Source organism: Gloeophyllum trabeum (assembly GCF_000344685.1).
Source record: "Gloeophyllum trabeum ATCC 11539 unplaced genomic scaffold GLOTRscaffold_00017, whole genome shotgun sequence".
NCBI classification, from domain to species: domain Eukaryota; kingdom Fungi; phylum Basidiomycota; class Agaricomycetes; order Gloeophyllales; family Gloeophyllaceae; genus Gloeophyllum; species Gloeophyllum trabeum.
Genome location: NW_006920426.1, coordinates 199,074 through 226,554, shown reverse-complemented (window position 1 = coordinate 226,554; position 27,481 = coordinate 199,074). Strand labels below are relative to the sequence as shown.

The 27,481-nt window shown below is 54.2% G+C and overlaps 9 protein-coding genes across 9 annotated transcripts; 2 read left to right on the top strand and 7 right to left on the bottom strand.

Moving 5' to 3' along the window:
- Window positions 1–20: 20 nt before the first annotated feature.
- On the top strand, window positions 21–8,751 carry GLOTRDRAFT_66207 (PROCN-domain-containing protein). Its single transcript, XM_007872274.1, has 13 exons — window positions 21–174; window positions 227–1,612; window positions 1,665–1,922; window positions 1,981–3,235; window positions 3,293–5,857; window positions 5,915–6,027; window positions 6,078–6,117; window positions 6,175–6,380; window positions 6,433–6,596; window positions 6,645–6,948; window positions 7,001–7,318; window positions 7,375–7,578; window positions 7,633–8,751. The coding sequence occupies exons 1-13, from the start codon at window positions 25–27 to the stop codon at window positions 7,687–7,689; spliced, it is 7,020 nt and encodes a 2,339-aa protein (XP_007870465.1). The 5' UTR covers window positions 21–24; the 3' UTR covers window positions 7,690–8,751.
- On the bottom strand, window positions 7,892–11,438 carry GLOTRDRAFT_118089 (uncharacterized protein; the record flags this gene model as incomplete). The annotated part of the gene is made up of 3 exons (XM_007872273.1): window positions 11,195–11,438; window positions 10,111–11,131; window positions 7,892–10,055 (listed from the first exon to the last, which is right to left on the bottom strand). The coding sequence occupies exons 1-3, from the start codon at window positions 11,430–11,432 to the stop codon at window positions 7,892–7,894; spliced, it is 3,423 nt and encodes a 1,140-aa protein (XP_007870464.1). The 5' UTR covers window positions 11,433–11,438.
- A 923-nt stretch (window positions 11,439–12,361) lies between these two features.
- On the bottom strand, window positions 12,362–13,634 carry GLOTRDRAFT_112528 (uncharacterized protein; the record flags this gene model as incomplete). The annotated part of the gene is made up of 5 exons (XM_007872272.1): window positions 12,362–13,020; window positions 13,116–13,264; window positions 13,329–13,351; window positions 13,407–13,447; window positions 13,500–13,634. 5 exons carry the CDS (start codon window positions 13,629–13,631, stop codon window positions 12,493–12,495), a joined length of 873 nt encoding a protein of 290 aa, XP_007870463.1. The 3' UTR covers window positions 12,362–12,492.
- Window positions 13,635–14,344: 710 nt separating this feature from the next.
- On the bottom strand, window positions 14,345–14,986 carry GLOTRDRAFT_133340 (uncharacterized protein; the record flags this gene model as incomplete). The annotated part of the gene is made up of 6 exons (XM_007872271.1): window positions 14,345–14,411; window positions 14,476–14,517; window positions 14,567–14,641; window positions 14,697–14,801; window positions 14,854–14,889; window positions 14,946–14,986. The coding sequence occupies 6 exons, from the start codon at window positions 14,984–14,986 to the stop codon at window positions 14,345–14,347; spliced, it is 366 nt and encodes a 121-aa protein (XP_007870462.1).
- A 642-nt stretch (window positions 14,987–15,628) lies between these two features.
- Window positions 15,629–17,825, top strand: GLOTRDRAFT_133339 (uncharacterized protein; the record flags this gene model as incomplete). The annotated part of the gene is made up of 8 exons (XM_007872270.1): window positions 15,629–15,880; window positions 15,935–16,135; window positions 16,189–16,265; window positions 16,322–16,431; window positions 16,487–16,623; window positions 16,684–16,766; window positions 16,822–16,943; window positions 16,993–17,825. The coding sequence occupies 8 exons, from the start codon at window positions 15,629–15,631 to the stop codon at window positions 17,823–17,825; spliced, it is 1,815 nt and encodes a 604-aa protein (XP_007870461.1).
- Window positions 17,826–18,095: 270 nt separating this feature from the next.
- On the bottom strand, window positions 18,096–19,468 carry GLOTRDRAFT_112526 (F-actin capping protein, alpha subunit). The gene is made up of 7 exons (XM_007872269.1): window positions 19,348–19,468; window positions 19,165–19,280; window positions 19,001–19,105; window positions 18,891–18,943; window positions 18,605–18,842; window positions 18,318–18,539; window positions 18,096–18,265 (listed from the first exon to the last, which is right to left on the bottom strand). The coding sequence occupies exons 1-7, from the start codon at window positions 19,427–19,429 to the stop codon at window positions 18,203–18,205; spliced, it is 879 nt and encodes a 292-aa protein (XP_007870460.1). The 5' UTR covers window positions 19,430–19,468; the 3' UTR covers window positions 18,096–18,202.
- Window positions 19,469–19,567: 99 nt separating this feature from the next.
- On the bottom strand, window positions 19,568–21,655 carry GLOTRDRAFT_81608 (isocitrate lyase). The gene is made up of 5 exons (XM_007872268.1): window positions 21,454–21,655; window positions 21,236–21,399; window positions 21,070–21,185; window positions 19,990–21,017; window positions 19,568–19,932 (listed from the first exon to the last, which is right to left on the bottom strand). The coding sequence occupies exons 1-5, from the start codon at window positions 21,514–21,516 to the stop codon at window positions 19,675–19,677; spliced, it is 1,629 nt and encodes a 542-aa protein (XP_007870459.1). The 5' UTR covers window positions 21,517–21,655; the 3' UTR covers window positions 19,568–19,674.
- A 1,121-nt stretch (window positions 21,656–22,776) lies between these two features.
- Window positions 22,777–23,783, bottom strand: GLOTRDRAFT_96584 (glutathione S-transferase; the record flags this gene model as incomplete). The annotated part of the gene is made up of 7 exons (XM_007872267.1): window positions 22,777–22,842; window positions 22,893–22,950; window positions 23,006–23,126; window positions 23,182–23,232; window positions 23,285–23,315; window positions 23,373–23,610; window positions 23,677–23,783. The coding sequence occupies 7 exons, from the start codon at window positions 23,781–23,783 to the stop codon at window positions 22,777–22,779; spliced, it is 672 nt and encodes a 223-aa protein (XP_007870458.1).
- A 308-nt stretch (window positions 23,784–24,091) lies between these two features.
- GLOTRDRAFT_141168 (uncharacterized protein) lies at window positions 24,092–27,191 on the bottom strand. Its single transcript, XM_007872266.1, has 3 exons — window positions 26,651–27,191; window positions 25,135–26,585; window positions 24,092–25,080 (listed from the first exon to the last, which is right to left on the bottom strand). The coding sequence occupies exons 1-3, from the start codon at window positions 26,950–26,952 to the stop codon at window positions 24,473–24,475; spliced, it is 2,361 nt and encodes a 786-aa protein (XP_007870457.1). The 5' UTR covers window positions 26,953–27,191; the 3' UTR covers window positions 24,092–24,472.
- Between the last annotated feature and the right edge of the window lie 290 nt (window positions 27,192–27,481).

The window sequence follows — 27,481 nt, the reverse complement described above, 5'->3', positions numbered from 1 at the left end:
GGCATGCCACCACCACCACCAGGAATGCCGCCCCCGCCTGCGGGCTTTGGCGACCCTTCGAGCTCACGAATGCCTCCCGAGATGCTCGCTCAGAAGTCGCAAAAATGGGTTCAAATGCAGAAAAAGCGTTATGGGGAGAAGCGGAAGGGAGGGTATGTTGATATGGGGAAGCAGGTGCGTTCCTGTTCATGTGGAAATTAGGCGCATGTATTGAGTTATCACATAGGACCTGCCGCCCGAGCACGTACGCAAAATCATCAAAGACCATGGTGACATGAGCAATAGGAAGTTCAGGAACGACAAGAGGGTTCACTTGGGAGCTCTCAAGTACGTTCCGCACGCCGTCATGAAGTTGCTGGAGAACATCCCGTACCCATGGGAGCAGGTTCGTGAAGTCCCCGTTCTCTATCATATTACGGGCGCCATTACGTTCGTCAATGAAATTCCTCGAGTAATCGAGCCTGTCTATCACGCTCAGTGGAGTACGATGTGGTTGGCCATGCGGAGAGAGAAGCGCGACCGTAGGCATTTCAAGCGAATGCGATTTCCTCCTTTCGATGACGAGGAGCCTCCTCTCGACTACGGCGACAACGTGCTCGACGTGGAGCCGTTAGAGGCGATCCAGCTTGAGCTGGACCCCGAGGAGGACGCGGCAATCATCGACTGGTTCTACGATCCTAAGCCTCTCATTGACACTCCTTCTGTCAACGGCTCCTCATACAAGTACTGGTCGCTGTCTCTCCCGGTCATGGCGAATCTGTACCGCCTAGGTCGCACACTTTTGTCTGACCACACGGACGATAACTACTTCTACTTGTTTGACAAGAAGTCGTTCTTTACGGCGAAGGCGTTGAACATGGCCATTCCAGGGGGTCCGAAGTTCGAGCCGCTCTATCGTGACATGGACACATTCGACGAGGACTGGAATGAATTCAACGACATCAACAAGGTTATCATCCGGCAGCAAATTCGCACAGAGTACAAGGTCGCCTTTCCACATCTTTACAACTCTTTGCCGCGCTCCGTCCACATTTCCCCCTACCATCAGCCGAAGAGCGTCTACATCAGGACCGACGACCCGGACCTACCCGCTTTCTATTACGATCCGCTGATCAATCCTATCTCGCTCCGGGGCTTTACGCCCAAGAATGCGCCCTTGTTGTCTTACGAGGACACCATTTTTGGGCCCAACGGGGCAGACGAAGATGACTTCGAGCTTTCGGAGGAAGTCGAGCCGTTCCTCGAGGACCGCCCGCTCGAGACTGACCTGACAGCAGATGGTATCGGCCTGTGGTGGGCCCCCGCACCCTACAATCGGCGGTCCGGTCGCATGCGTCGCGCTCAGGACGTGCCCCTCGTCAAGAACTGGTACTTGGAGCACTGTCCTCCGGGCCAACCTGTGAAAGTTCGAGTGTCCTATCAGAAGCTTCTGAAGTGTTATGTCCTGAACGAGCTCAAGACGCGACCTGAGAAGGCTATGACGAAGAAGAATCTGTTCAGGCAGCTGAAGGCCACCAAGTTCTTCCAGACGACGAAATTGGACTGGGTCGAAGCAGGTCTCCAGGTCTGCAGGCAGGGATATAACATGCTTAACCTCCTCATTCATCGTAAGGTACGTACGTGTCCTTACCCCCCCTAGATTCTTTATTCATTTAGTGCCGTAGAACTTGAACTACTTGCATCTTGACTACAACATGAATCTGAAGCCCGTGAAGACCTTGACGACGAAGGAGCGTAAGAAGTCTCGTTTCGGAAACGCGTTCCACCTTTGTCGTGAGATTCTCCGCTTGACGAAGTTAGTCGTCGACGCGCACGTTCAATATCGCCTGGGGAATGTCGACGCCTTCCAGCTTGCTGACGCTCTGCAATACATCTTTGCCCACATCGGTGCCTTGACTGGGATGTATCGGTACAAGTATAAGGTAAGCCCGCTTTTGTATGTTATTATATGGCGCATGTTCTGATTCGTATTTCCTCCAGCTGATGAGGCAAGTCCGCATGACGAAGGACCTGAAACACCTAATCTACTACCGCTTCAACACCGGACCAGTCGGTAAGGGTCCTGGTTGCGGTTTCTGGGCGCCGGGTTGGCGGGTATGGCTATTCTTTATGCGTGGGATTGTCCCTCTTCTCGAGCGATGGCTCGGGAATCTGCTCGCGCGTCAATTTGAGGGTCGCAACAGCAAAGGTATTGCGAAGACTGTGACAAAGCAACGGGTGGAGTCGCACTACGACCTGGAACTGCGTGCGGCTGTCATGCATGACATCCTCGACATGATGCCGGAGTCTATCAAGCAGAACAAGGCGAAGACGATCCTTCAGCACTTGTCGGAAGCCTGGAGATGCTGGAAGGCGAATATCCCCTGGAAGGTCCCGGGCATGCCCACCGCAATCGAGAATATTATTCTTCGATACATCAAGGCAAAGGCGGATTGGTGGACATCAGTTGCTCATTACAACCGCGAGCGTATCAGGAGGGGTGCAACGGTCGACAAGGCCGTGGTCAAGAAGAACCTCGGACGTCTCACGCGGCTCTACCTGAAGGCGGAACAGGAGCGTCAGCACGCGTACCTCAAGGACGGTCCGTACATCAGCGCCGAAGAGGCCGTAGCGATCTATACGGCAACTGTGCATTGGCTGGAGAGCCGCAAGTTCGCTCCTATTCCCTTCCCTCCGCTATCGTACAAGCACGACACCAAACTTCTCGTTCTCGCATTGGAGAAGCTGAAAGAGGCGTACTCGGTGAAGGGGCGCCTTAACCAGTCACAGCGTGAGGAGTTGGCGCTCATTGAACAAGCCTACGACAACCCTCACGAGTGCCTCTCTCGGATCAAGCGGCTTCTCCTTACGCAGCGGGCTTTCAAGGAGGCTGGAATTGAGTTTTTCGATACGTACGACAAACTCATCCCGTGCTACGATATCGAGCCTATCGAGAAGATCACCGACGCCTATCTGGATCAGTTCCTATTCTTCGAGGCGGACAAGCGCGGTCTGTTCCCAGCCTGGATTAAGCCTGCCGACACCGAACCGCCTCCGCTCCTTGTGTACAAATGGTGCCAGGGTATCAATAACCTGACCGACATCTGGGAAACGAGTGAGGGCGAGTGCGTGGTCATGATGGAGACCGTTCTTTCGAAAGTGTATGAGAAGATCGACTTAACGCTGCTCAACCGTCTCCTACGGCTGATTCTGGACCACAATCTGGCGGATTATATCACATCCAAGAACAATATAGGTACGTCTGTCTTCTTCTCGCGATAATGCGTCATAATCATACCATTGCTCCTCTTAGTCTTGACATACAAGGATATGGCCCATACGAATGCCTACGGCCTCATCCGCGGTCTGCAATTCTCTGCCTTTGTCTTCCAGTACTATGGTCTCGTGCTCGACATCCTTATTTTAGGTCTTCAGCGTGCCAGCGAGATGGCTGGACCTCCACAGATGCCCAACAACTTCTTGCAGTACCGTGATTCGGCCACAGAGACTCGCCACCCTATCCGGCTCTATTCGCGATACGTTGACCGACTGCATATCTTGTTCCGATTTACCGCGGACGAGGCTCGCGACCTCATCCAGCGGTATCTCAGCGCCAACCCCGACCCCACGAATAACAACGTTATCGGGTACAACAACAAGCGTTGCTGGCCGCGCGACTGCCGTATGAGGCTCATCAAGCACGACGTAAACTTAGGTCGCGCTGTGTTCTGGAACGTCAAGAACAGCTTGCCGCGGTCGCTCACGACTATCGAGTGGGAGGACACTTTCGTTAGTGTCTACTCCAGAGATAACCCTCAGCTCCTCTTCTCCATGTGCGGCTTCGAGGTACGGATCTTGCCCAAGATTAGGACGATGGGCGGAGAGCAGTTTTCGTTGAAGGATGCCGTTTGGAACTTAACCAATGAGCAGACGAAGGAGCGCACAGCCCAAGCCTTCCTGCGGGTATCCGACGATGGTGTCCAGCAGTTCAATAACCGGATACGGCAGGTCCTCATGAGCTCAGGTTCCACCACATTCTCCAAGATCGTCAACAAGTGGAACACCGCGTTGATCGGTCTGATGACCTACTATCGCGAGGCAGTCATCCATACAAACGAATTGCTCGACGCTCTTGTGAAGGCCGAAAACAAGATTCAGACTCGGGTCAAGATCGGTCTTAACAGTAAAATGCCTTCTCGTTTTCCCCCAGTTGTGTTCTACACACCCAAGGAATTGGGGGGTTTGGGCATGTTGTCCATGGGTCACGTTCTCATTCCTCAGAGCGATCTTCGGTGGTCGAAGCAGACGGACGTAGGCGTCACTCACTTCAGGGCGGGTATGTCGCATGAGGAGGACCAGCTTATCCCAAATCTGTACCGGTACTTGCAGCCGTGGGAGGCTGAGTTCATTGACTCCGCCCGTGTCTGGTCAGAGTACTCCATGAAGCGGAAGGAGGCGAACGCACAGAATCGACGTCTCACGTTGGAGGATCTTGAGGACAGTTGGGACCGTGGTATTCCGCGCATCAACACATTGTTCCAGAAGGATCGGCACACGCTAGCGTACGACCGGGGCTGGCGTGTCCGTACTGATTGGAAGCAATACCAGCTCCTCAAGCACAATCCGTTCTGGTGGACATCACAGCGTCATGACGGGAAACTCTGGCAGCTCAATAACTATCGGGTGGACGTTATTGCTGCACTGGGCGGTGTCGAAGGGATCCTAGAGCACACGCTCTTCAAAGGAACATACTTCCCGACATGGGAGGGTCTCTTCTGGGAGAAAGCATCCGGTTTCGAAGAGTCTATGAGGTACAAGAAGCTGACGAATGCCCAACGGTCCGGCCTGAATCAAATCCCTAACCGTCGGTTCACCCTGTGGTGGAGTCCTACCATCAATCGGGCAAACGTATACGTGGGATTCCAGGTGCAGCTCGATCTCACTGGCATCTTCATGCACGGCAAGATCCCAACCTTGAAGATCAGTTTGATCCAGATCTTCCGTGCTCACCTGTGGCAGAAGATCCATGAGAGTGTGGTCATGGATCTTTGTCAGGTCTTCGATCAGGAGCTTGAACCGCTGCAAATCGAAACTGTCCAGAAAGAGACCATTCATCCGCGGAAGAGTTACAAGATGAATTCTTCTTGCGCCGACATCCTCCTCTTTTCTGCCTACAAGTGGAACATAGCTCGCCCGTCGCTCGTCACTGACAGTAAGGATGTTCTCGACGGTACGACAAGCAACAAGTTCTGGATCGACGTCCAGCTTCGGTGGGGTGACTTCGACTCGCACGATATCGAACGCTATACGCGTGCTAAGTTCCTGGACTACGTCTCCGACTCCATGAGTATCTACCCGTCGCCCACTGGTGTCATGATCGGCATGGATCTGGCGTACAACTTATGGTCGGCTTACGGAAACTGGTTCCCGGGATTGAAGCCACTCATTCAACAAGCTATGGCTAAGATTATGAAGGCAAATCCTGCCTGCCACGTTCTCCGTGAACGTATCCGGAAAGGTCTCCAGCTTTACTCGTCAGAGCCAACGGAGCCCTACCTGAACAGCCAGAACTACTCCGAACTGTTCTCGAATCAAATCATCTGGTTTGTTGACGACACCAACGTCTACCGTGTTACAATACATAAGACGTTTGAGGGTAACTTGACCACAAAGCCTATCAACGGGGCCATCTTCATCTTCAATCCGCGATCCGGTCAGTTATTCTTGAAGATCATCCATACTAGTGTCTGGGCGGGGCAGAAGCGTCTAGGCCAATTGGCGAAGTGGAAGACTGCCGAAGAAGTTGCAGCGCTCGTACGTTCCTTGCCAGTAGAAGAACAGCCGAAACAGGTTATCGTCACCCGCAAGGGCATGTTGGGTACGTATCCAGTTCACACGTGTCAGTGACCAGTACTCACCACAGAGATCTCCCTAGACCCGTTGGAAGTCCACTTGCTTGACTTCCCTAACATTGTCATCAAGGGTAGCGAATTGCAGCTGCCATTCCAAGCATGCATGAAACTGGAGAAGTTCGGTGATCTCATTCTCGTGAGTGTCTTTCTTTATGCGACACTCACTATCTTACATATTATCTGCAGAGAGCGACGCAACCACAAATGGTTCTATTCAGTTTATACGGTGAGGATGACTTGTGTTCAGAATTACTAGGATGATGTCACTGATAGCTACCATTAGACGACTGGCTCAAGTCCATCTCGAGCTATACCGCTTTCTCACGGCTGATTCTCATTTTGCGCGGCCTACACGTAAATAATGAGAAGGCGAAGATTATCCTCCATCCCGACAAGAACACTATAACTGAACCACACTTCGTCTGGCCCTCTCTTTCGGACGAAGAATGGATCAAGGTCGAAGTGGCATTGAAGGACCTTATCTTGGCGGTAAGTTGCTTTAATAGAAGATATGAAAATGCATGTATTGACCGCATTGTAGGACTTTGGCAAGCGGAACAACGTGAATATCGCGTCATTGACGGCCAGTGAGATCCGAGACATCATCTTGGGTCAAGAGATTGCGGCGCCGTCCGTCCAACGCCAGCAAATGGCTGAGCTGGAGAAGAGCACGGAGGCTCAGGGCCAAGTGACGGCTGTTCAAACGTGAGTACTCTCACTGCCCCAGATCGACCGTCTAACGGTATGTCATAGCCAAACGACGAACATCCACGGAGACACCATTCAAACGGTCACGACCACCAACTATGAGCAACAGGTCTTCAGTAGCAAGTCGGACTGGCGTGTGCGTGCTATATCGGCGACTCACTTGCCGCTTCGTCTGCAACATATCTACGTGTCGAATGAGGATGTCAAGGACGATGCTAGCTCATACACATACGTGCTTCCAAAAAACATCTTGCGAGCCTTCATCACGGCGGCGGACTTGCGTACCCAGGTAGCAGCATATCTCTACGGTGTGTCTCCCCCAGACAACAAGCAGGTGAAGGAGATCAGGGTCAGTCCTTTCTCCGCGTTCCCTTTGTTCAGGCTAACAGCTCTGCCTCTAGGCTGTTGCATGGGTGCCGCAAAGGGGTAGCAACAACAGCGTCGAGCTCCCTGCCCAGTTACCGAAGGACGACTTCTTGCTCAAAGATCTTGAGCCTCTCGGCTGGATCAAGACTCAGGCATTGGAGCTGCCGCACCTATCTCCCACCGACGTGACCACTCAGGCCAAGTTAATGGCCGACCACTCCGAATTGGGTCCAAACACGATATGTCTTGTTGCCTCCTTTACACCGGGCTCGGTCTCGCTTTCCGCGCATACGTTGACCGTTCCTGGGTTCGAGTGGGGTCGTAAGAATATGGATAATTCGCCTAATCCACCGGTACGTTCAACAGTGTGCTTTACGCATTCACATTATCTCACTGTATCACGAACTAGGGCTTCAACCCCAACATGTCGGAGCGTGTCCAGCTTCTCCTGTCGGACCGTATCCTAGGTATGACCCTGGTGCCCGAAGGTCGGGTGTGGAACTACGGCGTAGGGTTAACCCAGCTGTGGTCGCCCAACTTATCGTACTCGATGACCCTGGACACGCCCTTGCCATTCTGGGCCGAGGAGCATCGTCCGGCTGCATTCCTTACTGTAAGCTCAATCATACAATCATACTTGTCAACGGCTAATCTGAGCTTCTTATAGTTCGCAAACTTGGAGACTGGTGATGATAGTGCCGATGTAGAGAACAGCCTTGCTTAATGTCGTATATTGTGTTATTTGCATTCCAGTGTATTTCTAGATCCAATATGTAATTCATGCTACAAGTGTCATACCTCTCGCCATTAAACCTCCGGAAGCAATGACGGGCTGAGATAGGAATGCTACAAGTACAACAATATGCACAAAGACATCAAAATTTACATGAACACAGAGATTAAGACCGATATGATCCGAGATACCGTTATATGCTCACTATACCAAGAGAAACAGTGGACCCATGTTGCTCCAGCAACGTCAAGGGCGACTCTACGGGTGCAGCATTTTGCTTGTCATCGCCTTCAGTGGCAATTGCAGAGAGGCGGTGCGGTGGCGGAGAGAGTGATTCGTTGAAGGAACCAGATACCGTTTCCCCCGAGGAGACGAGAGCCTCTTCGGGTAGAATCTGCGTGCTCGTGTACTTGTCGTTCTCCCTGTCTGGCACGGCAACTGGTCTGGACGCACGTCTCGGGGGAGGCGACAAGGATGTCAATTCTGTGAAGTCTGGTGATGACTCGGGCACGGGCACTTCATCTGCCATCGAAGGTAACCCAGATGTTTTGGGTCCATTCTCGGAGATGTTGTCGTCTCCAGCCGACAGAAGGAAATCGGGATCGTTCTGGTGCGTAGTGATCGGTTCACCAATGGGCGTGGAAGGGGTAGGAGGTCGATGGATTGGGGCAATGGGTGTAGAAGGCGGGCTAGACAGAGGACTGGGCGAAGCCGGAGCACTAAGCAATCGCAAGCGTTGCTTAATTGAAGGAAGACGAGAGAGAGGAGAAGATGACGCAGGAGGTGGCGGAAGGGGGCCCGTAGGAGGAGGATGGGGAGGACCAGGGGGTATTGGGGATCCGGGTATCGGGGACAATGTGCGCGAAAGACCGCTGTTACTTCCGTTGCTAGAGCTCCTACGGTGAGACCGATAAGAAGGCTCATCGGGCCGCGGGGGCAATCCAGAAGACGGAGGGTCTCTCGGAGGAACTAGAGACAGCCTGAGGGCTCGCTGAGTAAAGGACTCGCGGATTGAGCTTTTGTTCACCGGCGCTGACCCCGGTTGCCCTTGTGGCTCTTCAGATGGAGTAGGTGGGAGAGCCATATTCGGGGCTGGACGGGGTGGTGGTGGGAGGGACATCCTGCCGGCAGACATTGGTCGGTTTGGAATGTTGACAGGGTTGGTACTCGCCGTGCTATTACTATGGGCGGAGACACTATACCCCGAGGAGCTGGATGCACGCTTCGAAAAGGTCGGCATAGCTGAGACGAAGCTCTGCGGACTGGAGGGCGAATGAAGAGACGAAGAACGACTCGGCGGTCGCTCCGCCGCGTAAGGGTGCAAGGTCTGCGACTTGGACGGCGGCGATTTGCCAGCCTGGGTGTCTGATCCGACCGGCGGTGCTGGAGGAGGACCGGCAGGCGGTGTGAGACGCTTAGGTAGAACACCTTGCCTGGACCACCGTTTGACATTGGAATTCGACCTGTCCAGGCCGCTCTGCTCGCCCGATGCGAACGTTGAAACGGAACATAATGAAGGCGCCCTCGGCTTCTGTTCCGGCGTCGCACTCCCTCCAGAGAAAACGGACAAGGAAGGGCTCCCTGGCGTACGATTCGACGGCTCGCTCGGCTGGCCGACTCCAAAGCTCATACTGGCGTTACCGTTATTATATAATGATGCAGCCTCTTCATGGCTTGCACCTGGGCCAGCAGCTAAGGTCCATGGCCGTTTCCGTGGAGGTGGTTGCAAGGGAGGAGAGCCAGCGGACATCCGCTTGATCTGGTTCTCTTTCCCAACATCAGAGAAGGACCATTCAAGAGGTTCCCGCTCTCGATCCGGCACGATCTTCCTCTGCAAGTTGCGCTCGAGGGGGGTCAAGATGGGTCCGGGTGGCACACGCGGTGGCGAGGCGGACGAGATAGGAAGGAGCTTGGGAGACGTCACGGGCGACTTTGCGCTCTCAGCCGCTCCATTAGATCGGAGGATGCTCATGAGATTATTTCCCAGTGAGCTGAACGAGTCTTCCGTGGTATCTCTTTCGGAATCAATGCTGGTCGCTCGGGACGGCGATCTTGGTCGAGTTGCGAAGAGACCTTTAAGAGCCGAAACTGCATTGGTCTGCGGAGTCTTCGGTGTGGGATGGCCGCGGAGCGAGCCGTGCGGCGATGTTGCGATGCTACCATTGGGATCGCTAGCGTTTAGTAATGCGGCGGCAGCAGCGGCAGGGGCAGAGCGAGGGGGACTAATGGGAAATTCAGAATGTACCGGTGAGGGTAGCAGCCCTTGTGCTCTCATTGAGAGCATGACATCCATATCTCCGCGAGGCTCGGAACCAGATAGCGAGTGAGAGGGGATGCCTAACCCTGACCGAAGAGATCTGAACTGAGTCAGTGCGGTGTTCTACCATAAAAGATACATGGAAACGCAAATACCTCTGAGCGAGGATAGCGGCCTTGATAGCGGCTATCCACTTCTGAGATTCTGCTGAGTCGATAATTTGGAGCAGCATCATGGTCTGGCCGTTCTCCTCGGAATTCAATTCTCTGCGCATAACCCCGACGTCCACACCGCCGACTTTGATGACGGACCCGCGACCTCCCACTTCTTCGTCGGCAATGAAGACAACGCTCTCTTCGTTAATTTCAAGTCTCTCTACCTCCCTCTCCTCCGAGCTGGGCGACTTGAAGAGGTGTAGATAGGAAACGGCAGGGGTGTTGCTGGCACGCGGGAGCCGAGATGCAGGGGACGTCAAGACGACGTAACGGTTTCGCCACTGTTTAGACAGGGCTAACATAAGAAGTGAGGGCGGAGGGTAGTGTTTTGGAAATGTAGAAGACATGTACACAAATGGTTGCAAAGATGAAAGAGTACTGGGGAAAGGAGGGACCGACGGACCCGGGGTCGAAGTCGAATGTATCCGTGACTGTGTAGAAAGCGCAAGAGATCCCGCTCGGCGGCGATTTGGAAGGGGGGGCTGTGATGGCCCCGAAGACATAGACATTGAAACAGATATAGTGGACCCGTGAGTAGAGCGACCCCCGGTGGTGTGACGGTCGACGGTCCTCTCCTCGTCTGGTATGTCGTCATTCAAGTTCAACTCGTCCTCCTCGTCGAAGCTGTCCTCTCGAGTATGAGACTTGTGCGACATGTCCGTACCTAAGCCGATCGACTGCGCGGCAGCGTCCCTCAGACGCTCTCGCTCCTCGTCTTCCTCGTCACGACGCGACGCGGTGATCTCTATGACTTCGGATAAGACCATGGGCTGAGGAGGGGGCTGCCTTATGGACTTTCGCCGCCGCCCAAATTTGAAGTTCAGTGCGTCCGAGGCAACGCCCAGAATGCTATGCCGAGACCTTCTGGGAAAATTGGGAGGGATCTCGGGGCGCACGTCTCGGACGGTCTCGAAGTTCACATGGGGAGAGGAGCCGTAGGGCGCCACGAAAGGGTCGGGATCTTTGAGCAGACAGTTCAGAATCAGTTCTCGCCCTCTCACAGCGCAAATAAGGCGGCACACACCGTAACCAGTCGAAGTGGAGTCCATGGACTCTGTTGGATCCCTTTCCTTGCCCTTCCCATTACTCCTAGACTGCGCCGAGGTAGACGAGGTGCGCGGTCTCCCTCCCATGAAAATGTCCGGGAACATGCTATTTCTGTGCGCGCCGTTCGATTGCTGGCTGTCGCGGTGCGAGGTGAATGCTCGAAAAGCCCGCGCCGACGACGATGCCGGCGAAGTTGGCCTAGAGGAGGCGGACATGCCCAGCGTCGGCGACTGGGTAGAGTAGCGCTGTCCAAGGAAGATTAATATAAGGCATAGACGAACGGGAACATCAGATGCCCGTTGGCAGAGCCGCAGAGGCGCCTGTGCTCATCAGTTTCGTGAGAAGAGAACTTACCCTGGCCTCGTCGTCGAACCAGGACTTCTGCGACGCGCTGCTCGTCGACATTGACGGCGGGGACGACTGGACGCCCGTTGCTATCCTCGCTGACCAGCGGCTAAGGGAAAACAAGGGACGTTGTGGATGCAAGCGTGCGTGCTACGGGACCGATCCATTTGGACTAGACCGGTAAATAATTTCACGACGGAGCGATCCCCGCGCTATTCGACCCGTGCCTGGTATAATTGACCGCTCGCTTACTCCTTGTTTTCTGCGCCACAACGCTGCGTTAACGTTCGTTGATCCTTTCTGCCCGACTGTGCCACCATCGCCGGCCTGTGCGCAACACCTAAGCTCGTCAAACCTGCTTACATCGACGGCCGAAAGGATCGTGTACGCGTATACGTTCAGTCTGATTCACGCTGTATTATCAACGGTCTTCGCGAGTTCTCTCAGTCCTCCAGCCGGCCGGGCACTGTAGTCAAGACTACCCACTCTCCGGCGTCCGCAAGTTACCTAGAAGGGCAATGCTAAATTAAAAGCACATGTTACGGTCGGTCCATCTTACTCATATTGGGCGTGCCATACGGCGTAAGCTGCGTTCTAGAATTTTTCTGAACGTCGCGGCGGGTAGCTTTCGCGGATGTGATGACGATCTGACCGCAAGGGTGTATGTACATACACATACAATATGCCAGGTAAGTCGGCCTGGCGCACGCGCAACCACCTTGTTGTCCGGTTCTCGGTGGTGGAGACATGAAGACACGAACTTGACAAATATGTAGTCAAAGACCACTGCAATGATCAAGCACAGTATTGTGACAATCTGTCGGAAGCAAAGTGAAGGGGAACCTCAATCATCATCTATGTCATACTTGACAAGCCTGTCATACGGGATCCACCGGCAGCCCAAGTAGAACATAAATTGCCCAATCAGTCTCAACCCGCCCCCGGAGTTCGCGGTTTCTTGTACGTCCCATAAGGCCCGACCGTCCCGGGGGCACCTCCTAGCATATTCTTCTGTAGTCTCGGAAAACTCGACAAGAAATTCGAACCCTCTGAATCATGCATGGCGGGTCGGACAGGTGCATCCGGCAGCAACCCAGCCAGTCGTCTCAGCTCCTCATTCTCCTTCTCCAGCCGCGCCAACTCAGTCTCCCGATCGAGTGCCCAGTCCGCGACTGCTTGCTCGAGCGAGGCGGGCTCCTCGTCAGGTTCGCCGTCCAGGGTCGGATGGTGCAATTCCCCACCGGTGATCCTATCGCGCTCGTAATCCGGTGGCATCAACGCGGGATCCTCCCCGTTCATCTGCCGGGTGACGAGGCGTAAGAGATTTGAGATTCGCGAGAGCGCCTCGGAGAAGGCTGTACTTGCGGCTAGCTCCCGCTCGAGGTCCTCCGTCTCTCGTGCGATGAGCTGTGCCTCGTATTCCTTGATCAGCGCTAACTCGTGCTCTTGGACTTCGTTCTGCCGGAATGTAAGACGTGGCGAGCGCCAAAGGGTGACATGACCGGGGTTGATCAGATTGCTGAGAGGAAGGGGCTCCGGAAGGCTGTACTCACTGCGCGGTTGCGGAAAGTGCTCATCACCGAGTCCAGTGTCTGTTCGTACTCTTTGATCAACGAATTCAGTTGCTTGTTGTCATAAGCCAGTGCTTGGTTGTCCGCAGCCATAGCGGCATTCATCCTCTCCAGCTCGGCTTCGTAAGCCTCTGTGCAGACATACTGCATTCAGCATGGTTGCGCACATAGTCGCCCTTGGGGCGAATGAATCACCTTTGGACTTGTCCATATTGAATCTACGCCCTTTCAGCTTCTAAGTAACCCTCCGCTCCAAAAGGAAAAGGAGCGTACCTTCGCAGAACGAACCCAGTTTGCGAATTTACTGCTTGTGTCTTATGCACCCACTGAGACTCAAGCCGCCGGGAACACGCCTGGCGGACATACCTTAACATTACCCAGCTGCGCGTGAAGTTGCATGGCCGTATCTCGATTCTGGGCGAGCTGGTCCGAGAGCTCTGAGATGAGGCCCCAGAGGCGAAGCATTTCTTGGTCGCCGTTACTGTCCATGACGGCCATCGGCGATGGTAAAGCACGAAGCAAAGACGGACGAGATGTTGGGAGGATGCGACACCGACAAGAATGGCAGCCTCGGATGCAATATTCGGCAACATCCGAGGATTTCAGTCAACGTTCAACGTTAACGCTGCAACCTGCACTGATCCTCTCGAATAATTGATCACACGGCCTCCACTTAGCTCGTGTTCCTGCGACAGCAGTGATTTGACTGATATCGAACCCCATTCTGGCGACTTCAGTGGAAAAAAGCATTTCCACCGTTTGGAGCAAGTTCGAAGCGTGAGTTTTCTTCAATAGAGCATATTCGGTGTGGTAATTACTACGGGTGGAGCTCCCAAGTAAGGGAATTTTGATGGATTCAAGCGACCCCATTGGCCCCACGCTGTGGTAATTACCACAGCGAATATGCTCTAATGTTGGTGCCTCTGGCTTCGCCGGATTCCTCCCGCGAAGATGGTGCATTGTCGACTTAGTGCAAGTCGCTTCACAACCTGCTGCTCAAATCTCTGACAGTGGAATGCCACAACCGTACTACGCACATCTTGGCCATTCGATCGGGCACTCTCCGGAGAGTATATCCCATAATCAAACACGTGTGGCAATATCTGGCATTGCTGGACAGCTGGAAGCTACATACTTGACATGAATATGGAGGATGAACGCCGCGGAGACGAGCCGCTACATCGCCTTTGGCAGTTCATTGTCTGACGCGGTCAGCCGGAAGCATGCCCGCCTGGTCCGAGGACATATGTGCGTCTCCGCGTTTTGCGAGTCTGGATACTGTGGCATAATATGGGGCGTTAGAAGGCATTCGTAAGAATGTTGATATACAGCTGGTATATACTTGGCGTTATCATCGTCTCCTTTCTTCCCATCTGGCGCGGTCCTGGTACAAACGTGTAAGCCCCGTATACCTCGTAAGGAGGAGAACTCACGATTCCTGGTGTTCGATCAGGTTGTCGAGTGACGAGGCAATTCCGTTGCCTCGGGTTTTCGTACCTTCCTCCTGCCTGGTGTTTGATTAGATTTGGATAGGCTCTAATACAGAAGTGCTGCAAGGCTTACACAGTGGCGTGCAGATTCGCCGAAGCCCCTGGCTTGCGTATGTCAGCCTCACCATCTGAAGGACCCTTAGTTTCCTCCATTGATCGACATACTGAGACCTCCAACCTGGCCACGTCATGTTACATGCACACGGACATTGTGGTTGCCAGAGACTCACTGGGGTTCGGGTTGGTACTTTGGGCGCTGGTCGGGACTGACATGTAAGGTAAGCACTCCGGCGCCGTGCATCTATGACATTGTCGAACTCACAGTGTTGTCCAGTATTTGATGTATTCAGGCGAGCACGTCATAGAGCCTAATACAACTGGCGCGAGGGTACCTTCTACTGCTGATCAAGGTGAGTGGAGAGAATCCTCGAGGTTGTGGTAAGATGGAAATGGCGGTCAGACATCCTTTCGTTTTTGGGGCTGATTCAAACATCAAGCCTCGGGCCACATACCTTTGTCAGACGCCACTCGCATTACCCATAAAGTAGGATCGCGCAGATAATGACGCCCCATCTCTGAACGAGATTTTGACCCGTGCTGCTTTGTCCAAGCACGCTATACAGTAATTCTGCTAAATAATGTAAAGTTGCATTCCAGGGTCTATTCGCAAGGCTTGGAGACAGCACAAGCGGGATGCGACACGTCATTATCGTAGCAGTACAAGGAAACCGTTCCACAGGAAGTCGGAGATACAGAACACAAGTATAGGTCGTCCATCCATAGAGCGGACGGTCTATATCCTGGCACCTGAGGTTCCCACTCAAGCTACTGTGTGGTGAAGCACCGTGGTGCCACACTTGCCAGACACGCGCAAAATGCGGTCATGTGATGCTGAGAAGACGCGTTCCATTGTTGTCACGTGTCGTGACACCGCCATTTAAAGCCCGACAGATGTGGCTAGGACCTACTTCAAGCTTGAGCTTGAACTTCCACCACACTACGAACATGGCGCCCGGTCCCCGTCGGGTGACCCGCAAGCGTGGGCAGCCTACTGCTGCGGAATCCGACACTGAACTTGATACAAACTATAACTTGACGGACGGCTCTGAGCCTGCACCTAAGCGGCGCAAGCAAATAACTACTACCCGTGCTAAACGTCCCACTGCGGAGGGGAAATCGGCGAACAGTCAAGTCAAGAAGAAAAAAACTGGTGGGCTGGCGAAGCTGGCTGATATTCCATTTGATATACTTGCGGAGGTACGCTTGAACCATGAAAGCGTACTCCCATTGCGCTAAGATCAAATGCGACAGATATTTTCGTTGCTTCATCCTCTGGATGTCTTGCACTTGTCGCGCGCGAATAAGTTCCTGAGGACTACGCTCATGAGCCGCAGTTCGGCCTTCATCTGGAAGGCATCACTTGCCACTCTTGCAGCACTAGAACTACCGCCATGCCCCAAGGACCTCACGGAGCCACAGTACATCCGTCTGATGTTCGAATATAGCTGCACTGTGGGTATATTTCGACATGGGTGTGAACAACCTCTTACATATCTGTTACTTAGTTCTGCAATGGACCTACGTTGGATCACGGCCAGTGGGGGCTCAGAGTTAGGTCCTGCAGGTCATGCTTGAAACATCGGTACTGTTCCTACGTGAAGTGCAATAGTACTTCTCATGACTAATCTTAACTGCTAGTGTTATTAGCGAGTGGGACGCTGAGTGTTTATTGCCGCATGACTTCCGTGACACGGGTCTGCCACTTTCTCAGATTGCACCACGCCTAGAACTTCCCAACGCTAATAAGCGTACGTTCCTCACGGACCCTGCATTTGGTTGTCTGATACAATGATCTCATTGTAGTTTTGAAGTGCGGCACTTGGTATCTCAAGTCAGACGTTCTGGCTCTAGCAGAAACGTTGAAGGACGTACTTCACGATGAAGCGAAGTTTCACGCCTTCCTTCGCGATAGATTGTTGTCTATTGCTATTATCAACATGGTGAGCCTCTCTCTTGATATCATACGGACGATTATTCAGCAGCTCTCATGCACTTGGAAGCATGCTCATCAAATGGCAATCTGGCAACGTGACTATGGTCATGAGCGGGAGGTGGACGCCATAAGAGATCGGCGAAAGAACGCGTGAGTATTGGCGGTGCCGTAGTGTGTCAATTGGGATTCACTATTCCATGGGCAGAATCCTCGACAAACTCAAGAAGATGGGCTATGAAGACACCGTCGAGAAGATGTCTGATGGCGATGATATGGAATTTGCATCACATCCACTAGTCAAGCCAGCTAAAGATCTTACTGATCGGAGTAAGTACTCATAATTAACCCCTGGTGGACTCGCTAAGACAGCTGGTAGTGTGGGCGAATATGCGGGACCAAATGGTCGAATTTATGGAGAAGATGAAAGCCCGCTGCCTCGCGCGCGATTGGAGGGCCAACATCCTCCCTAAGCGTCTGCCGCTGTTGAGGAAAGTGCTCAAAGAGTACTATCTGTCACAGGGTGAAAACGATATCCTCCCATCAATGGCGGATTTCTGTTTTATGAAAGAATTTCTGGACGTGATCGATGCCCCGAAGGATGTCGAGGTCACCGAAGCATCATTCTCCGACGTCGTGGCTCGCCTTCCAGAACTATCCGATGTTTGGCGGGAACAAGCGTTTGAGAAGATCCGCGCACTCCTTCCGACCAGCGTTGTCGAGCAGAATCACAGCCCTCACGACGTCCTTGCTCTGGCAACAACTCTCTTTTCCTGCGAAGATGGGCAGTGTGCGAACGTGATGACCTACGATCGGTTACTTGTGCATGAGTGTTTGACCGAGCGCCCGTATTGGTGGCGAGGAGAAGGGCCGGAGCTACCAGGAATCAACCCCGAAACATGCTGCGAGGAACTGAAAGGGATACCATGGGGGAGCTACAAATTTGAAGCTGTATCATTCAGCGAGGTGGGTTCGCAGCATGCGCGACGTATAGTGGAGCTGTGCGGCAGAGACCCGGATACAACCACTGCGGAGGAAATGGACAAACTAGACGCACGACTAAACTGCCTGTCGTGTTCCTCACTCAAAAGAGCGGGTCTGACCTGGCGACAAGCCGTAAGTTCCAGCATCTGTCCAATTTGGATCAAACTCACCTCTCCGCCTAGGTGGCGCATGCCGTACGAAACCCACGACGTCACCCTCACTCCGTAGACGGCTTTGCCCTCTTTGAACCTCATGATACTGCTAGGTTGAAAAAGCTCGAAGCCGACGCCTATTTATCCCCTACAATACGATCTTGGCGCTGTAGGTCATGCAGACTATACTTGCGTCACGGAGACACATGCTGCGGTCAAAGGTGAGTGTAAGGAGGGAAAGTCAAAATTTGGCCGGTAATGAATGCCCTTTCACAGAGCAATACGGAACCTGGACATCCGCTGGGACGCCGTGCCCATAGCAGTCCTTCCAAGCGAAGAATCGAAGTGTATGGGATCGAAATACGTCGAGCTCAGGTATTGTAATTGGTGAAATCCACCACTGAGAATCACACTTCGTATGACGGTGAATACTAGTCCGTGTATATGTTACATTCATGATTCTGCAAAAACCCCTTTGCTTCCGGAAAGCTCAGCACCGAGCTTGTACCCAAGCACCTATATGCGATTGAGTCGAGAAAGGACACACCACTGAATATCGAATACTTACCCTGTCCCACTCGATTTTCTGTCTTGTCAAGGGCAGGGCACGCCTCAATGACTTGAATGTCTTGTCGCTCATCTCCTGGTAAGAGTCGCTCAGATGTGTCTGGTACTTCCCCTCTTCTTCCTCGATAAGTGCGAGCAATTTAGACGCAGACGTCGAAGGATTGCTAGGCGTAATGGCTGGCGGGAGGGGTATGGTGAGGTTTTGCTTTGTCTCGAGCTGGACCTGCACAGAGCCCCATCGATCGTAAGGAGCTCGAATGTATGTTTTGGCTCGATAGGATGACGTACGTTCCCCTGCTCATAGTAATGTACGTTCACGAGAATTCTGCCCGATATGACCTTCTGGGCCAGATCAACTACGTATTCGGATCGCCATCTCCCTGACCAGAAGTTAGTCGGGTTGTACTTGTTCGCGACTATCTGAATCGTGAATTTGCTAGATGAGCCCGGGGTCGCGAACACGGATGCGACGCCTTCGTTAAAGTGCGAGTTGAGATATGACAGAGTGGAGGACTCCAGGGCAGCCCTAGCATCCCTGTCAGCCTCGGAACGTAAAGGTCGATGAGTGACTTGCCTGAATGGCTCTGCTTCCGAGTCTGGCTCTACTGGTTGCGCATCAGAAGCCTCCTAAGTCCATAGGAATGTTAAGGCCCGGGGTGAGACTCCAAGTTATGCGCAACTGACCAGGCTTAGATGGTCAAACCTGAAGCTTATCTTCGATCTGGGGTCAAGGAACCTATCCTCCCCTCCCTCCTGCCCCTCTATCTTCGCAGCCTCGCTGATGATAGACTAGTTGGAAGATCAGTGATGTTATGAGCACTCTCGAGGGTTCACGCCTATCGACGCACCTGGTGCTCGCTTCCCGGAACATCGGCGATGATGAACTGCGCTAAATTATACTCCTGCAGTGCCGGCAGGACACCCTCTTGCAGAGAGTCATCGTCCGAGATGATGTTCCGTACGTCTGTCGTCCGCAACGATCTGCAGCATGAGACGGCGCGCAGACTCGGAGAAGAAGGAATGTTCCTTGCCGTTGAGAACGTCGTTGATCTCTCCAGGCGGTGACTGAAGCAAGAATCTAGCAGCTGCCTGTACCCGCTCTGAGGAGTCCATCGTAGTGATGCCACTAATGGATTCAGGACTTCAATTTCGCATGCGGATTCCGATCGGGTCCAGCCGACGCGTCGCCTCATAGCTCTGAAGACCGCTGTTGTGCTGAACATGTACGCGCTCGCCGGGACCGTAGGACATGAACAAGCAAGGAAAAAACCTTGGATTCCACTGGTGTTACAATGGGGAAACTATTACTGCTACTAATACAAGTATAGGACGGTCTGCATTCAAATCGACTGGTAAGATTATAGCTTGGCCTTCTCCCCGAACTGCGACTCTGTTACGCCCTTACCCATGGCAGCAGTGGACGAGACACCGCCGGTAACGGTCTTCAGGAGGTTGTCGACATAGTCGGCGCCACTCCACTTTTGATGTGTCAAGACATCGCATCCAATCTCGCGCTCCTTGCGCTGGATGAGCTCCACGTACGCCTTCATACCCTCTTTCGCGTAGTTACGCGCGAAGAGGTCCGAAATGTACGCGTTCGAGTGGAGGCCTCCGAGCTATCAGGGTCGACATCAGCAATCGGGTAACTGGACGAACCGGACGCGTGAACTCACCGTGATGAATTGCCAGCAGAACCCGAGCTTCCCGAGCTCCCAGACGTAGTTCTTCATATCGTCGGGACCCAGGCCAGCTGCGTCCCAATTGAAAGAGGGGCTCAAGTTGTACGCAAGCCACTGTTTCGGGTACACTGCGTGAACGCCGTGTGCAAACTCCTTTGCCTGCGCAAGAATCGGCTTCTTGGTCTCCATCCAGAGCAGGTCGGCGTACGGCGCGTATGCAACGGCACGGTTGATGGCGCACTGCGTGCCGCCCTGGTACCGGTAGTAACCCTCACGCGTACGCGCGGCCTCCCAATCGAAGTATGGCACTGACTTAAGACCGAACTCCTTCTTCGCGATCTCGATGGCCTGGGGGTAGGAAACATGCGCGATCCGGGCGGCGAATTTGTCGACCGTAGCTGCCGAAGCGCGAGTCTGGTCGCGCAGAGCATTCGCCAACACGGTGGAGAACAGGGATAGATTCGCGGACTCCAGCCAGCTATCTTCGACCGCCTGCAACGCGTCCCCGGTCTTCCCCTGGGCCTCCGCCTCGTTCATAACTGCCACCAATGGACGCAAGTTTGGATTCGTCGAGCCGAGGATGAATGCATGGTCGCGTTCGTCGACATTCGTCGTGATCAGTGTCGCTGCCTCCGAGTCCGTCCGGGCGATCACAAGGTTATCAACACCCATGATGTCGAACTGGAGACGGATCGCAACGAGGCGGTTGATGTGCTCCTGGATGGGCACAAGCACCTTACCCGCCATATGACCGCATTTTTTTGTCCCTGGAGCCTGGTCCTCAATGTGGATACCCGCGGCGCCCTTCTCGACGAACATCTTCGCGAGCTTCATGACAGCCGTCAGACCGCCGTGGCCTGTGTCAGCATCAGCGACGATGGGACGAAGGTAGTCGATAACCGGCGTGCGCTGCAGCTCTTCTTCGGACATGTTCGAGCGCGCTTCTCGCTGCTTTCGGTCGTGGAAGAGTTGTGCCATGAAGAGGTGCTCTACCTTGTTAGGTACGGTGTTAGAGGGGTAGTCTGCGGTGTGTCGTCAAATGAATATCCTGGTCAAGAAAGGATATCTACGAACCAGCAAGATCCGGTCCAGGTTCGTTCGTGCTCGAAGCGGTACTCGACGATTGCCAACCAGAGACGTAGACCGTTTCCAAGTACTTGGCCATCTGCGTCACCTGCACGGGGTCAAGTCTGAAGGGGATGATCAGAGGGGCTCTGTTGGAATTCATGGCTGTACTTACGCTCCATAGGTATGCGATGGCGTCCCCTCCTTGAAGTGTTTCGACAAACTGGCCCATAGCTTTTTAGCTTGAATATTCGATGGGTACTGGATGGGGATGGTTCCTCGCTTAGACACCACCTGGGCGGCCGTATAAGGTCTCTTCACGCGAGAGAACCGTTCGCTCTGTGTGCATTGTCAAATTCAGTACTTCTCAGGTACCCCGTGCAACCTCCTCACCTTCCACCAGTTCTCGACCTCTCTCACTTCGGCCTGAAAAGCTTGACGTTCGTGGTGGACCATGGCTGGGAAATAGGGGGAGTAAGGGGAAGCAGGGGGGGTTAGAGGATGGGGGAAAGCGGGGAAGGGAGGGTTAAACGAATGCGGGGTGTTATATCATTCCTGGTTGCTTATATCTTGTGCCACCAGGCCAAAAGGTGTGCTTGTGTATGACGGCTGGGGCGACATGTGATTCGCGCTAGACCGGAAGAAGACCGAATGCGGGGTACGAGCTGCACGTCGGCTAACCAGATCCTTTCCGTCTCCTCCGCATCCTTGATTCTAGGCGTCGGATGCGGGACAGGCAGAGGTTGGATCATGTTTGGACCGGCCGTGCATCCCCCAGTTCACCCCGCCCGGGGTTGAGATCAACCGGCGGCGCACCGACTGTCGTTTATACGCACTCCTTCCTCCCCTACTAACGATTCACTCCGGTCTAAGTCCCTGACGTCGCTGATACCGGGCAGGGCGTATTGAAACAATGCGCTCGAGGCCCAGCTGGACAGGAGGCCAATCCGCCTTAGATGCTTTCCAAATTCGGTAATGTCGCACTGGTTTCCTCCTGGCCACAATGAATGCGTCTAGCTAGGTCCAGCTCGTACGTTAACTTTTCCCTATTCGAAGCCCTACAACTCACAAGATGTACATTCCTTTGTTACTGATTCTGCGGAACTCAGACTATCCTTTGAACTATTGATCGAGCCCGGGTTGCAAGGGCGTTGTTGCCAAGGTTAAGGCTTCACTTGATCTCGTCTATTTTGCCCTTCGAGGCTCCGTGGCGATCAGTGGTCTCCGAGCATTTTCAAGCATCTCCAACCTTCATGCTCGTACAGCGCTCGTCAACCTTTTCTATTTCCTTCCCCGCTCGGGGTCTATGAAATCACACAACGAGCCTTGCGACCTCGATTCGGCCTTACAGCAACGATCTACGTTTAAACCAGGTTCCCTATCGGCCCTCAGGCTGGTCTCAAGAGAGTTAGAATTGTGTCTCATTGGGGCTTCAGAGGCCGGCAAAGCGTCTTCAAGAATTTACCAATGACAGTCGATAACTCTACGGAAGGACAGAATCGACACCATGGCGAGCATGCCCAGACAAATTTTAGGCATCTTCTGCAGACTCCAGGCACCGTCCCAGGACACATCCGTTGTCACTTAAAAGCGTCTCACAGACACGGTCAATCCGTTATTTTAGGGCAGTTGTTCATGCATCCAGCCTTTATTTGATGATTCTTATCCAGTGACTATCAATACATGTCATTGCTCTTCTCCTTCATGCCGCGGCCTTCACGCAGGCGGGACATTCAAGCCCGCCTGGAAAGCGGGCCGTGCCTCGGAGCGCTCGACCCAAGCCTGGAATAGAATAATGAGCGATAAGTCACACAGAAACACGCTGCACTGACCTTGACGTTAGGCCATTCATCGAGAGTTGGAATTCCAGAGTGGGCATGGATCCGCACCCTAGCGAGGTATTTGATGAGCAACGTGGGTGGAGTTTATCACCATTGGAGCTCACCATGGGAGAGCTTTGATGTCGGCGACAGAATATTTGCCCCGACCAGGACCAGCCAACCAGTCACGGTTCTTCAGGCGGATTTCAAGGACACCATATAGACGCTTCGTCTCATCAATGTAACCTAGGACACAGGTAAGGCGAAGTCTATTCGCGAGGGATGATGTTCTGATACTCACGCTTCTTCGCATATGGGATGTCCTCGGGCGCGTAGCGGTTGAAGTGGTTAGCTGGATGAAAATATGAGAACAGTCGTAGACATCGCGAAGCTGGGGAACGTACATTGCCCCTGCATGGGTCCGATGCCTCCATGCTATGGCGTTTGTTAGCTTACTAACGCTGCTTACGCACCGCAACGGACTCGACATACCGCGAAGAACAGCCACTGCAGCTGCTCGCTGTAGTCATCAGGCTCCTTCACCGGGTCAAAGCCAAACTCGAGGTCCTTGTCGTAGTGCTGCACCAGGTACAGCAAGATGGCGGAAGTCTCGAAGACGTTGAAGTTGCCCCTGGCGCGGTCAATGATGGCGGGGATGCGCCCGTTCGGGTTGATCTTGATGAACCAGTCCTCTTTCTGGGTGTTCGTAGAGATGTCAATGGCCTGGTAGCTGGTCCGACAAGATCAGTGCCATGTTACACTTGCATTAGGGACGGCCCGGACGGGTCCGACGTACTCGTACAGATCCTTGCCATACTTTGCCTTCAGTTCCTCTAAGAGGATGGTAATGGGGAACCCGTTGGGAGTCCTGCCAGTGTAGAGTAAGATCGGCTTGTTCGACATGATGCTCGACGCGGTAGAAAGATGGCGTTGGGTGGTTCGAAGGCGGTGGGAGATAGAGAAGATACTCGCCATTGCTAGTTATATGTCGCCAGTCCAGCTGGTCCAGGGCGAACATAAGACGCCTTTATGATGCAATGGGTCCCAGTGAAGAGCTATCATAAGACGGGTTGGCTGAGTCATGCATTGGCCGCGACATGATTAGAAAGCGTAAGATAGAACATATGCATGGTTTCCCCATTCGAGATATTGGGTATAGACTGGCAGGGTTTTGTCATCCAGGATCCAAACGACGGCGACTGACCGCGAGTGGACAGCAGAATATCGCTCTCTGGAATGATACAATTACAAATGCCTACATGTTACATGTGCAGAGATGCATTGCTGACGAGACAAAACCGACTGACAAAGAGTGAATGCAAGTCTATATAATAGCACGGAGCAGCGAGACCTGTGCTGGGTGAGGGAGGAGTGATTCTCCAGACGCATACAAGAGTCCAAGACAGTCCATGCCATAGTGAAAATCGTGAAGGGAGGGAGAGAAGAGGGAGACCAAGCTTTCGGCGCCTAGAAGATACATACCAAGGCAAGATGCATACAATTCGACATAATAAACAAGAAACGGGCGGGCGTTCACCTGAAATCATACGCCAGAAACCCGGCTTGGCATACCATTCCGACCTGCATACCCGTCACGATCCTTCATCCATAGCTTCGGGAGACCGGGGGCGACTAGCGGGTGGTGATATTGCCATCGACTCCCGCGTCGCATTGTTTCGTTCTTGGGGAGTATGCGCTGCTTCACCGCTCGTTCCCTCATCGGGAGTACGGCGGTGACTCGACGGCGGCCGGTGAGTCGGCGCCCTATCGCGTTCCCACTCCGAAATATGCTGAGGTGTCTGTCCACCGCGCGAATACGAGTTATTCCGATGAAGAGGCGGCGGTGCAGCAGATTTGGAGTTGATCAAGGGAGAACGAGTATGAGGCGAGCCCCTACCGTAGACACTGCCGTGGGGAGAGTACGGCTGATACAGATGCGGCTCGCGCGACGGTCCCGGGAGAGACTGCGAGGGTGCAGGCTCGTACCGCATAGCAGATACCGATACGCGTTTATTCACGTCAAACCCGACAGGCGAGCCTCGTTCCGAGCCTGGGATGCTGCGCGCATCGTTGAAGTCTCCGCCTGCTGAGGACCTACCCGTGGATGACGGCCTCCTAACGAGGTCTGGCCGGCGTGGTATACTCGACAACTCCGCAACCGGGGGGAACGTGTACTGATTGTCCGGCACACCTGGTCCAACTAGAAATGAGGGGACATCAGAAGCGCGTACAAGTCGTTTCTCATGCCTCCCACCTCTAGTTCTGGCGCTAGGAGGCACAGATGACGGCATATGCGAGACAGGCTGCCGCACAGGCCCTGGGTTCGCCGCTGCACGCGCCGCGTACAGCTCCTCCTCCAGCTCCCCCACCCTCCTCTTCAGCCCATAAATCTCCTCGCGCATCGGCGCAACCTTGCGATCCACCATCGTCTCCACCATCTGCTCAACCCGCTCCTGCTGCTGCTGCACATTCTGCACGAGCGCGTGCGACTTCTGCAGCTGCTCCGCGAGCCAGTTCTTCAGCTGCTTCGAATCAGCCAGCGCATCGTAAAACATTTCGAACGGCGCCAGGAAGGCCGACTTCTCCGCAGCATAATGCGGGTGCGCGAGGGATGTCGGCGTCGGCGGGACGAGCGTCGACGCAATCGGCACGGTGGGTCCCTGCGGCGACCGCGCCCCGGCTACCTGGGACGGCCCAGCACGAGCGGTGTTGCTGAGCATCCCCAGTCTCGTAGGCGTAGGCGGCACGCGACCGATTGTCGTCCGCGTCGCCCCCTGCGCACCTGCTCCCATCACCGGGGGAAGGCTTGGCAGCGCCATGGGCGGACCAGCTTGTTGACTGGCTCTGGGGATGGGCGGGGCGCTCTGGATGGCAGGCGGGGGTACCGGGTCGCGCGAGCTGACGATTATGTCCGCTGGTTTCTTCTTCACGCCGCCTAGTTGGGCTGCGCGCCGACGGGCGAAGCTGATGGGCGGAGGCGGGAGTGCGTTGGGGAGTGGTCCGCCAGGCGCTTCCGTGAATGAAGGTGGCGGTTCGGGGTGGTTCGTGCGGATGGGGGTACTGGGATTATGGGCATGGGCAGTCTGGGTTTGAATGTTAGGAGGGCTGGGACGATGGTGGTGCGTAGGAGCCTGTGGGGGGCTGCGCTGGCTGGTGCTAGGTGCAGCTATAGTCGCGCGCCTGCCGCTTATAAGGCTACTGCCTGGCGGATTAGGCGGACTACGTCCGGCGCGAGTCGACTTGCGACCGGGCTCGTCAGAGACAGAAGGAGGGTTGACGACGTTTACCGCAGGCGGACCAGCACTCTGGCCAGGGACGGACATCACGCCCGCGACGCTACCCCTCCTCTGCTCGATCAGAGCCTTCTGTTTCTGCTTAACAGACAGCATGGATCGTACCTGTTCGATAGCGGCTGGATCGTCTCGATTGAGCGTAAAGCCCATTACCACCGGCGAGACAGGCGTAGCATGTTCCGATCCAGCACGCTGGACGTTGATGTTTAGCGATGGATGGGTGCCGCTGATAGTGACGCGACGTCTTTTGGGAGGATTGGGGTATGCACTGGAGGGTGGGGGCGCGCTGCTCGTATCTTGGAGGGATCCGTGGAACTGCTGGCTAGATTGGGCAGATGGGGGAGTGTGTCGATCTACAGGGTCGTGCTCTTGTTCTTCTTTGATACGGACCAATCGCGGTGAGCGGTGTCTCCTGAGATATTACATACATGAACACACTCCACACAAGGACCGAGCATTTCGAGACAAGGGACGTACTCAGAGTCAGAAGTGTCGTTATCGTGCTTACCGGACGCCGAGCTTCCCCCTGGGTGTGCACGCTTTAAACTGCTACGCTTCGGCAGCCCGTCTGCGGCTGCGTGCCTGCTCTCGTCCTGAACGGGGGGCGAGTCCACGCGACGGTGGTTCGCGTCCTCCATGGACGGCAGACGGTTCTGTATGGGAGGTAGTGCGTTGCTCTTGGATGAAATGGAGTTCAAGGAAGGGGTGCTGAAGGCCTGCGCGAATGAAGGTAAAGATTGTGGTGCGTGTGTGGCCATGTTGGCGTGGTTGATGGACATCACGAGTCGTGCCAGGACGTTAGAAACAAAAGCGAAGAGAAAGAGTAGACTGGCAGTTGGCGGGAGAAGGATGGACGGCGTCGTCGACGGCGGCGAGCCCAGGCTGCCCAACGACGAGTACGCTGCGGTGGTGGGCGAGGAAAGAGGCCTCAGCGTCGACGGGCAGAGTTGACGGCCTTGATAGGAGCAATGGAACCGACCAAGGGGATGCCGTTAATTATTATTATAGCCCGTCGCGTAATAGTCCCTTCGATCAGAATAATGAAAGGAAATCAAACAACGTCCGTGGCCTGCGCGATGTCTTTCTGACGACAACGACGGTCCGCCTTCAAATCGCAGCTGCGACCCATGCGTGTCTGCTGCGGCCTCCGAGCTCTTATACGCGGGCGGCGGCGCCCTCGAGACGCGTATCGCGTTCGTTGACGGCGAACCTGATGAATCAGATGTTTTGATGTCTTTCCCGGATGTGTCGGACGCGCCCCGCGGTGGCCGTCTGCGTATAAAGGTCAGTCAATCGTGATTCACTCCC

Bases quoted from the DNA above. Each gene is read 5' to 3' on its own strand.
- GLOTRDRAFT_66207 (XM_007872274.1), top strand. From the start codon at position 25: ATGCCGCCCCCGCCTGCGGGCTTTGGCGACCCTTCGAGCTCACGAATG. The intron at 1,613-1,664 runs GTACGTACGTGT...TTAGTGCCGTAG, and splicing joins ACCTCCTCATTCATCGTAAG to AACTTGAACTACTTGCATCT. The intron at 6,118-6,174 runs GTGAGGATGACT...AGCTACCATTAG, and splicing joins GGTTCTATTCAGTTTATACG to ACGACTGGCTCAAGTCCATC.
- GLOTRDRAFT_112526 (XM_007872269.1), bottom strand. From the start codon at position 19,429: ATGGACTCCTCAGAGCGGGTACAGGCAGCTGCTAGATTCTTGCTTCAG. The intron at 19,106-19,164 runs GTGCGTCGATAG...TCTTCCAACTAG, and splicing joins TTCCGGGAAGCGAGCACCAG to TCTATCATCAGCGAGGCTGC. The intron at 18,266-18,317 runs GTAAGTATTCGA...AATCGCATATAG, and splicing joins AGAAAATCGAGTGGGACAGG to GTGCTTGGGTACAAGCTCGG.
- GLOTRDRAFT_141168 (XM_007872266.1), bottom strand. From the start codon at position 26,952: ATGTCCATCAACCACGCCAACATGGCCACACACGCACCACAATCTTTA. The intron at 26,586-26,650 runs GTACGTCCCTTG...GTAATATCTCAG, and splicing joins AACGACACTTCTGACTCTGA to GAGACACCGCTCACCGCGAT. The intron at 25,081-25,134 runs GTGGGAGGCATG...CCTCATTTCTAG, and splicing joins TCCTAGCGCCAGAACTAGAG to TTGGACCAGGTGTGCCGGAC.
- GLOTRDRAFT_81608 (XM_007872268.1), bottom strand. From the start codon at position 21,516: ATGGTCCACCACGAACGTCAAGCTTTTCAGGCCGAAGTGAGAGAGGTC. The intron at 21,400-21,453 runs GTGAGGAGGTTG...CAATGCACACAG, and splicing joins AGGTCGAGAACTGGTGGAAG to AGCGAACGGTTCTCTCGCGT. The intron at 21,186-21,235 runs GTAAGTACAGCC...CATCCCCTTCAG, and splicing joins CCATCGCATACCTATGGAGC to ACTTGACCCCGTGCAGGTGA.